The sequence below is a fragment of the Oncorhynchus keta genome, chromosome 6 (genome assembly GCF_023373465.1).
Source record: "Oncorhynchus keta strain PuntledgeMale-10-30-2019 chromosome 6, Oket_V2, whole genome shotgun sequence".
In the NCBI taxonomy this organism is placed as follows: domain Eukaryota; kingdom Metazoa; phylum Chordata; class Actinopteri; order Salmoniformes; family Salmonidae; genus Oncorhynchus; species Oncorhynchus keta.
This window is the reverse complement of record NC_068426.1, coordinates 31,930,897-31,941,991: the sequence shown is the minus strand read 5'-3', so window position 1 is coordinate 31,941,991 and position 11,095 is coordinate 31,930,897. Positions and strand designations below refer to the sequence as shown.

Below are 11,095 nucleotides of genomic sequence, written 5' to 3'. Positions count from 1 at the left end.
TAGGCTACATGTGCACCGCCAAGTCAGCACAGTAGGCTAAGTTATGAGGGGGAAAGGGACAAAATTATTAAGGTGAGGCACATGGGCTACTAACAGCTTACTACACAACATACACTTAGTATTACTTAGCTACAGTGTACATATCTCCCTGGCATATTACATCATTTATACAGCAGCATGCAAGACATTTTTGGAATCACTGTTATGCTGTGCTCACTTGAACAGGAAGGTGGCGCGGCGGTCCTTCTTGTGGGCAAATTTGGTCATAAAACGGTGTCATCAAAGTCTGGCATTCTCTGGATGTATGCTGCTTTCACGACAACTGGGAACCAGGTTGAATCCCGACGTCAGTGATCTTCCGGTCGGAGCACTGCTCCACCTGCCCCGCGCGACGGATCGCCACTCAGCATGGCAACATTCCATGACAGAGGGAAGCCTAATCATTTACGTTCCTATAATCTTAATAAAGCTCTTAATTCAGTTACTCTAGAGGGATCATAGCAAGTAGACCGTACACATACTACACAGTGCACTGCTAAAATCCCGCCTCTGAAAGGGAAGAACATTCCCGGGGTTATTACTTTAACAAGTTCAACACTCCGTTTAGTTTTTCACTTCTCATTTGGCCAGGGTTAGCACGAGGAGACAGACAAACACACACAGACATACAGTACCAGTCAAAAGTTTGAACTATTTTCTACATTGTCGAATAATAGCGAAGACCTCAAAACGACGAAATAACACATATGGAATCATGCAGTAACCAAAAAAGTGTTGGAGATTCTTCAAAGTAGCCACCCTTTGCCTTAATGACAGCTTTGAGTAGGTGTGTCCAAACGTTTCACTGACACTGTAGATACTCTCACTTATACTCACACATTCCCATACACACATTGAGGCAGCTCTCACTCTCTCATTGACCGGCCGATGGAATCAGGGAGGGCGACACTGCTCAGAGAGCAGCAACTGAAAGTGAGTTTTTTTTTTTGGCTCAACTACAACTCCACAACAAGAAATTGAACACATTTCTGTGCCAGTCTTGGTCCTTAATAGCTGCATGTTTTAGCTGACAGGTTCGATGGGGACAGCAGCAGCGGGGGAGCAGAGGGAGGAATGTTAGCCTGGGTCTAGTGGTTTAATTGTAGCCACATGCCTGTCTGTTGGCCCGACACCCGTTAATTTAATAGAGAAAGGGAAAGTGGTTTGTCGGGGACTCGAGGGAGGCCCTTTGAAAGTACCTCAAGTTGCTTTTCTCTCACACTGTTTTAGTGTAGTGTAGTGGAGGGTTCCAGACTGCAGCCACAGGGCAGGGCTGGAGTCCCAGACTCACTGAGATTAATCTAAACCTCATGGGCTTTGTTTGTTTGACTGGCGCTCATGCATCGATAGTTGTAATAGATACAGACAATGCCGAGCTCTTGTTGGGTAAGTACTGAGTACAGTACTGGGCTGTGAATGGCCCAGGGTTTTAAAGTTTGAGATGTGGCTTTCCTCTCTAGTTTCCTGAGTTCCTTCTCCTCCGCTGTTCCGATCCACACCCCTGGTCTGGCCCTGGATTCCCCCAGGGTCCCTGTCCCTTGCCATGTACCCCATGCTGTTCACTTGACATTCAGGGCACTTCCAGGGCTGAAACCCAAGCCTGCTCTCTCAGTGAGAGAGTCTTTATGGAAAAATCCACCCTCATTCCTTTAATTTACAGTGTTAAATAACACTAATATTTGAGAACAATATTCTTTGTGAACAAATGTTTAATTTTGGCATTATAATAAAGTTGGTAGCAACATGTAAAATCATTGTGGCTCAAGTTCACTACAAAATCCACAATGCAATGCTCTCTCTATGGGCTGGATAGCTAGCTATCTAGCAAACGTAGCTACACTACATGACAAAAAGTATGTGGACACCTGCTCATCGAAAATCTAATTCCAAAATAATGGCCATTAATATGGACTTGGTCCCGTCTTTGCTGCTATAACAACCTCTACTGTTCTGGGAAGGATTTCCACTAGATGTTGGAACATTGCTGCAGGGACTTCCTTCTATTCAGCCACTAAAGCATTAGTGAGGCCAGTAAAGTTCTTCCACAGTTACAGTTGACCGGGGCAGCGGTAGCAGGGCAGAAATTTGCCAAACTGACTTGTTGGAAAGGTGGCATCCTATGACGGTGCCATTCTACTGCTGATTTTCTACGGAGATTGCATGGCTGTGTGCACGCGATTGGTCGACAGTCTGCTGGGGGGAGGGGGTGTGTGATACGCTCCTTCATTCATTGAATTCCTATCTCCTTTCTATAATATCTCTGGCAACTGCACCATGATATGCACCCTGGGCTAAAGAGGCAGACAAATAGCAGAAATGTGCTAGAGCCTCCGTTAAATTAAACATTTCTCGAGGTAGGAATTTCGTAAAAACATGATCAATGGCTCATTCGAGAGCAATATTAACATTCCTAATGGGTGAACCTTTCCTTTAATGAAGTGGGAGGTCAGGGGACTGGAACCCTAGTGGGGGAGATAGGCCCAATGTACCCTTTCCCTGTTGGTGACAGAGGGGGTTCCATACCCCTCTTCTTCCTCCTCCTCTTCCTCCCTCTTTTCACAACTCCTTCACCCACCTGCCGAGTGGCAGTGTTATTAATGTCTCCCCCTCCCCCTCATCCCTAACTCCCTCTCTGACCCTCAAGGAGGCCTGAATAGGTTCACCGCCTGAATAGGTTCACCTCTAATTCTTCCACATGACTCCAAGGATGGAAGGAGGGACAAAGGAGAAAGAGCACAGGAGCATTGAAAGAGATAAGGAGAACCAATTTTCTCCACAGGGGAAGAGGAGGAGGAGGAGGAGAGAAGGAGACGAGTGAAGGGTGAAGGGGAGAAGGAAAGAGCGAAGGCATTAAAGGGTGTGCAGTGTTTTAGGGAAATAAGGGAAAGTGTGAGAAAGACAGGGAGAGAGATGTAGGGATATGCAGATTTTCCCCAGGCATGATAGCAGTAGCCTAATGTTTTGCATGATATGATGTGTTGCTTTTCATATTACTTCTGCCTTTCTGTCATTGTGTGGTTTCACAGGATGTGCCTCCTCAGTTTCTCAGTCTCTTTCCCTAAAGGGAACTGCTCTCCTGAAACCGGTAGCCTTGTCACACACATCTCAAGGCTCATGAAACAACAACTCAGATTGTAAATGAGCTACTATAAGTAGCCCAATCAAAACCTTAGACCTAGTCCAGTTACGTTTTTGGCTAATGGTCTCCTTTAAATGGTTATCTTACTGTACTTTCAGTTGGGGATGAAAAGAAAACACGTCTTGATTAATGCATTATATCCTGATATTTTCTCTTGCATTTCATAGTTGGGGTGAGTTGAAGATATGTGTAGGCCGGACTATGTGCTTATTAATAGCTTGCACATCTCTCAAGTCAAGTGGGTGTGCTCTACAGTCAGTGTTTTGTCTGTGACTGTTTGAAGCTACAGGCTTCAATAGTTAAAATTAAATTGATACATTCACCACAGGTTTCCACAGTTTAATCAGTGATGTAGGCCTACACACGATGAGCCTAGATCACAAGCGCAGAGAGAGAAGTCAGAGCAAGTGAGTGCTACCAATGTTTCTCTGAAGCAGAAGTTGACCCTGGGCCTCCCTCATGCAGATTATTGGCTCTTGCACCAGACGTGTTGCTTAGCAACCTAAAACATGAACTGAATAAATATTTATCTGGTTTGAGATTGACTCTTGAGATGCAGGCAAGAAGAAAACACAAACAAACCAAGATGTTGTTGACTTCACCGTTGATAGAAAGTTGAGATGAACAGATGTTTGGGCACAATATAAAATATAAATCTAGCCATTTCTTCTTGCAAACCGTGTATGTTTGCTTGTCATACGAGAACAGGATTTCCTCCAATGCTCCAACTCATCTCTGCGGCAGACCACAGAATGTCCTCTCTCTCTCTCTCTCTCTCTCTCTCTCTCTCTCTCTCTCTCTCTCTCTCGTGGGGCAATGTGGAGGAACTAGCCCCAGCCCTGTCCCCATGGGTAACGGTTTGTGACACGTGCCAGACGGGTCCCCTCTGTTCTCTCCGTCCTGTCTGACAATGACGATGTCACAGTGTGTGCCCCACTTGCCAGGTCCCGGGTTAAACTCATCCATTTAGTGATGATGACCCAGGATATCTATGTTTCCCCCAGGCCTAATGTGTGGTCTGTGGTGGAGTCTATCTGCTGCTCTGGATCAAGATATCTGACATGATAGATCTGTGCTCATGTTGGAAACATTCGATTGCTCTTGCCTTGAGTGATGAGAGGCAAAACAGGCCTAGACTTTTTACTCGAGATCTCATATCCAAAATGAACTTAACCTGCACTGTATCTAAGCAATAATGGTGCGTGGTTGTTTATAAAGAGGATTGATCTGTATCTAGTGCAGCCGTCATGGTTGATCACTCCTGACTCGTCATTGATTTGGCTCTCTCTCAGGGCAAAGGCAAATGACTGGCTGATGATTGCACCAGTCAGTTCTAGTGTGTCGTGCATCCAACAAGGACGATCGCCGCAAGGTCGACCTATCCTATCTCATGCTGTCAGATGCTCTGATGGAGGACTTCTTCTTTGGAAGACAGAGAGACTGCATCACCGTCGTCTTACTAATGTAGTCAAATGGTCATGCAAGTACTAGAGGTCGACCGATTAATCGGAATGGCCGATTTAATTAGGGCCGATTTCAAGTTTTCATAACAAACGGAAATCTGTATTTTTTTTATACCTTTATTTAACTAGGCAAGTCAGTTAAGAACACATTCTTATTTTCAATGACGGCCTAGGAACGGTGGGTTAACTGCCTTGTTCAGGGGCAGAACGACAGATTTTCACCTTGTCAGCTCGGGGGATTCAATATTGCAACCTTACAGTTAACTAGTCCAACGCAATAACGACCTGCCTCTCTCTCGTTGCACTCCACAAGGAGACTGACTGCCTATTAAGCGAATGCAGTAAGCCAAGGTAAGTTGCTAGCTAGCATTAAACTTATCTTATAAAAAACAATCAATCATAATCATTAGCTAACTACACATGGTTGATGATATTACTAGATATTATTTAGCGTGTCCTGCGCTGCATATAATCTGACTGAGCATACAAGCATACAAGTATCTAAGTATCTGACTAAGCATTTACATTTACGTCATTTAGCAGACGCTCTTATCCAGAGCGACTTACAAATTGGTGCATTCCCCTTATGACATCCAGTGGAACAGTCACTTTACAATAGTGCATCTAAATCTTAAGCGGTGGTAGGCAGAAGCAGGTGCGTAAACATTTATTCAAACAGCACCTTCGTGCGTTTTGCCAGCAGCTCTTTGTTGTGCGTCAAGCATTGCGCTGTTTATGACTTCAAGCCTATCAACTCTCGAGATGAGGCTGGTGTAACCGAAGTGAAATGGCTAGCTAGTTAGCGCGCGCTAATAGCGTTTCAAACGTCACTCGCTCTTAGCCTTGGGGTGGTTGTTTCCCTTGCTCTGCATGGGCAACGCTGCTTCGATTGTGGCTGTTGTCGTTGTGTTGCTGGTTCGAGCCCAGGGAGGAGCGAGGAGAGGGACGGAAGCTATACTGTTACACTGGCAATACTAAAGTGCCTATAAGAACATCCAATAGTCAAAGGTTAATGAAATACAAATGGTATAGAGGGAAATAGTCCTATAATTCCTATAATAACTACAACCTGTTAATATTGAAGACTCATGTTAAAAGGAACCACCAGCTTTCATATGTTCTCATGTTCTGAGCAAGGAACTGAAATGTTAGCTTACTTACATAGTACATATTGCACTCTTACTTTCTTCTCCAACACTTTGTTTTTGCATTATTTAAACCAAATTGAACATGTTTCATTATTTACTTGAGGATAAATTGATTGTATTGATGTATTATATTAAGTTAAAATAAGTGTTCATTCAGTATTGTTGTAATTGTCATTATTACAAATACATTTTTTAAAATATAAATCGGCCGATTAATCGGTATCTGCTTTTTTGGTCCGCCAATAATCGGTATCGGCGTTGAAAAATCATAATCGGTTGACCTCTAGTAAGTACCATACGTTTCAGTAATGTTTGATTTTCTCCTGTCCAAATACTGAAAGGATGACGTGCCACTTTCCTTTTTCGCTTCACCTGGCTAACACGAGGAAGAAGATCGTCTCCCAGGTCCAATAGGCATAGCTCCATGTTTCTTCCTCATAGAACTTTGCATTATTTCCTCTGTACTCTAAACTCCGGTTTCACTACTGTTCTCCCTGTGACCTCAACGAGAGACCCCAGTAGGGAGCTTTGGAATGTACTGACCGGCTAACGTCAACGTTACGTCTGGTGAATTTAACGTCTTTTCCTCCGTAAATTGAAAATAGGGTGGTATAGAAAAAAGTGGTGGCTGTTGTAGCTCTGCTAATATAAACAGACTTGCCAGTGCTGATCACAATCTTCTCATTAGAAACCCCTTTGAGAGAAATCTTGGAAGAGGTCTACGAATGAGCTCATTCTAGTGTAACACATATGACATGAACAGTGTGCCTCTCGGCCTGTCTGTTTTCTTATATCTCCGCCATCAGGTATTCAAATCGTTCCTGTTTTTCAATCACCGTGGGACAGCAGTTCATTATGCCAGGTGTTGTGTGGATTTTTTTTTCTTTTCAAAAGGAAACAGGTCCATTGATTGGTCCCCTGGGTAGAAGTAACTGTTGTTTCTTTGGAGAGGAAACAGACCTTTTGAAACAGGAAGTTGTTGCGATACCCTGATAGTTCTCCATCGTTTTGCACAGAGTCCTGCATTGAGTCCTACCTTGCAGTGTAGACTATGTGTCTATAAATGTATTGTGAAGGATGTTAGGAAAATGACAGAGAGCGAATCAAACTGGCCACAGTATAATATGACAAATCCGTCCACCACGTTGTCCTCCCTATCCAGTGATACAGAATGCAGGGAAGTGGTCGGAAAGCTATTCACAAACCTCCAGAAACAAATTAGTCTCAGGGACCAGATCGAGAGGGTATGCCACAAGTCACTCTCAACAGACGTGTTTGTAAAGGGCTCTACGGCTGGCAAGCATGTCCAGCGTTCCACTGATTTCACAGTAGAGACCCCCCTTTATTTTGTCTTTTCAATTCCAACTGCACGGATTGTTGTTGAAAAATATTACCCGTAACCTAAAGCAGCAAATGCATACAAGAAAATTAAAGTAGAAAAATAGAAGTCGTAACAACAAAAACAATATAACGTTAGATTTTTTGGGGGGAGATAATATGCAGACCAGATGTGCTTACACAGTACATGAAAGAGCGAGGACTCTGTGCTTTGGAAGGCAGGTGCTTTGGCCGTTTGATGTCAAGTGATTCTGATGATTTAACTGATTGGCCCAGGCCTATCTCTTGTGTCAGTTAAATGAATATGTATCTCACTGGCTGCTAGCCTAAGTAGCGGAGTAAGAATTAACTATAGCCTTTTAGGCAGATCCAGCCTACATTGCTTCACTCACTCACTCACTCACTCACTCACTCACTCACTCACTCACTCACTCACTCACTCACTCACTCACTCACTCACTCACTCACTCACTCACTCACTCACTCACTCACTCACTCACTCACTCACTCACTCACTCACTCACTCACTCACTCATTCACTCAAACTGTCATGGATCTAATCCTCTGAAGAACCGAAGAGATTGTGTGGTTCAGGGGGTTCACTAACAGCAATGCAGGGATTCTTTTTTTTGTGTGAGGCGAGTCTGAATGTTGGTGAGGACATTCTAACGCTTGTCTCCTCAAATCCGTAAATTCATCACATTAACTTTCAATTGCTGAATCAAAACTAATAGCCAGATGTCTGTCCATGTTAGATTGTACAGCAGTGTAGAAGCCACCCCATCTCCCCAAAGTGCAGTCTCTGTAACCCCATGTGGCCCTAAGCTTTCATGTCATCGTCACTGCGGAACATCTTTGCTCTTCCATCCATAGCAGACTAATTAACCAGTATGTCCCCGACAACATCCATTCCCCCAGAAGGACCATCTGCAAGGGCATACCATTTCATCCCCGTCCACAGGCACATTCTCAGTCCGGGTGATAGATCTGTGAAGTGTCATACCTTCTATTTTCGGGTTTGAAATGAGAGGAAGGTGCATAAGTAGGCTGACGTGTCTCTCTCTCTCTCTCTTACGTAAAACCTGGTTCTCATTTGCACAATGGCCTACTTTGATATGTACTCATGCATGCAGCTCGCCTCCGACTAGCCCCATGGAGGTACAGTAGATTTGGACCACATAAACATAATGCAATCTTATCCCTCACTCCACATACCCACCATGCCTCAAACCATATATGGATAGACACGGTGTACTGCCAGATCATCCAAAAGAACTTGCCAGAGTGACAGCCAGGAGCCAGAGCAGTAGACGCAACCAAAACAGCATTCCTTTATTTGGTGGTTTAGGAAATATCTCTAATCACAACTGACTAAATGACTAATAAAATAGAAATGTCTCCAGTCCAGACTGCATGAAAACCTCTCTGATGGTTGGAGAGAGAGAGAAAGGGTCACTTCACAAAAGGCTTGAGGGTTGTTTCCTACTTCACACAGAGTATGTCTATACTGCCCCATCTCGACACTTTAACCTTTACGGCCAAATTGTTGCCCTTGCCATTTCTGTCTGTGTTTATGTCTGTACAGACCATGAGGTCACGGCCTTTCCGGGCCTCTACGTGATGTAGAGAGAGGTACTATGTCATTAGTCAAAGATTTATGTACGATGTTGGAGTGTTGACTAAACAAAAACACGGGAACAGACACCATACACTGTCGTGTTTACCTGGAGGGTGCGTGCCTGCTTAAAAGACATGCGGTACAGGCAATCTGAGCCCCCCAAAATAGAGCGTTGGGTGTATAGTGGCTGGCAGGAGGTTGTGTTGAGGTGGATTCCTACTAGGGGGTGATTTGATCCTCCCCCTTGTGGTGTGAACTGACCCTGGTGGTCTTCCTGGACTGCGATATGAAGCAGTGCTAACTAAGATTGGGAGGGCCACGGTAAAACGAGAAGCCCTTCTACTAGAGTTACACTACCCTCCTTCCTTTAGCCTTCAGTGAAAGGCTATGGGCTATTTATGAACAGAGGTCTTTGGTGAGTCGTTCCGTGTCATTTCAGCAAGCCATGACACCCACCATCTCAGATTGTTCTGAAATTGTTTCTGGAGTTAGAAACAGGTACGATTGGCATTCCTGAACAATTATTTTGTAGAAATGTAATTGTATCTCAGCTAAACTAATTGATTGCACCCAAATTGGTCATTTCTTTCAATAAATATGGTATCCAACATCCGATTTGGACCAAACTTCTTCCTACCAATGAGAAAGACATGAGGAATCTTTATTTTTTTAAGCCACCCACGGAACCCACACCCATGCCAACCCCACCCCGACAGCCAGTATACAGTATCATCAGTTCTCTATGTTTGACAAGTAGTAGGAAGCTGCAGCCTGAAGTATTGCTTACATAGCCCATACTATGTAACGTATTCCCTGTGAATCTAGTGATGTTTTTTTCCCTCCCTGTTCAGAGCAATTAGTTATTGAAGCCGATTGCATTATTTACCTTAAAGTAGTGTGAAAGTAACAGGTTCTGACCAATAGATGCCGCTGTTCATGCTATACCAGCACACTCGTTTATCCATTTTTGCTTGTCTCTTGTGTTTATTAAATAGATCACAACATTTCCTTTGCAACTTTGGGTAGAAACCAATAGATTTGGCTCATGATGACAATACATTGTGTGGTCATGCTCACAATTCTAGGCAGTCCTCCAAAGCAAATGTTTTGTTTAATGTTTTTCTGTAATATTCATATTTGGAAAAACTCACAGGATGGTTTTTTCAATACCGTCAATACCGTATAAACTATTTATTCAATTTTTTAAAATGTTATTTATACATTTGAATATCTGTAGCTACGTTAGGAGATGAAGAACATTGCGCTCTTCATTTCATCCGTCACATTATTATGTAGCTTATGGTCATCCCCAGTCACGTGGTGTTTGTTTACACGCACAAAACGAAAAGAGACCAACGAAAAGAGACCGGAGCCTTTTGAGTCACTCACTGTCGTGCAGAGTGTGCCAGGTGATCTAATTACAGTATGGAATGCCAAAATAAATGTTTGCCAGCTAGATATCTTATAACTATCTGGTCCCTGAGACTAATGTGTTTCTGGAGGTGTGTCAATAACTGTCTGAAATGTGCTAGATGCTCTGCAATTGTGCATTTGGTTTTCAAATTTAGTAGCTAGTTAGCTATCTAGCTAAGTGGTGAGCATCTTCAAAATGTTCGCAATACACTCGTTAGCATTTATGTTGCTCTCTCTATGGAGTTCTTAGTACACTATAATGTAAACTCGCCCCATTCCGTACAAATGTGCGCAACCGCAACTTTCAAACGAGGCTACAAAGAAAACTAATGGGACTGTAGCGACTGTGTTGACTTCAAAACCGGGGGTATGAACTAGGTTTCCATTCAAGCGTTGATCAACATGGTAATGGCTCTGTAGTATTGGATAAAAGTTGAAAAAACGGACCCTCCGTTACATCGTGACGTGTCATGTCGTAACGTACATGAAAGCATAAAGCAACTATTTCTGTCTTACAATCTCTCTCCACCAGGTGTAGAACTTCCCCCATCATTTAAAAACAAGAAATGGACAGTGACGGGGGTAAGGGGGGATACCTAGTCATTTTTTGCGCCATCATTGCATGCGATCATCATTCTCAAAGCCGCTGTTCAAATTCGACACAAACCTTCAAATAGGTATGTAATGACACATTATATAAACTCTTTATAGTGTTTTATTTACATCTTAGAGGCGATAAGGTGATAAGTTGGACAGAATGAGTGAAACAAAGCAATTCTTCCACACAACATCTCTCCTTCTCACTATCACGCATTAGTTTCGCTTCCCCACCCGACAGGGCTCATTGTCTTCGTGAATTATGCAGAAAAGGGCAGCGTTTAGGTCATGTAATTGATTCTGTTGGAAAGGGGAGAAATTGTGCTTTACAATGGTATTG

General features: G+C 43.4%; 1 protein-coding gene across 1 annotated transcript in view; it reads left to right on the top strand.

Moving 5' to 3' along the window:
* The first annotated feature begins 848 nt into the window (after positions 1-848).
* Positions 849-11,095, top strand: part of LOC118385565 (formin-binding protein 1-like) — an 88,449-nt gene continuing 78,202 nt past the window's right edge. Inside the window, 1 exon segment of the mRNA XM_052521316.1 lies at positions 849-972. Coding sequence (XP_052377276.1) covers positions 928-972 — 45 coding nt within the window. The 5' untranslated portion in view covers positions 849-927.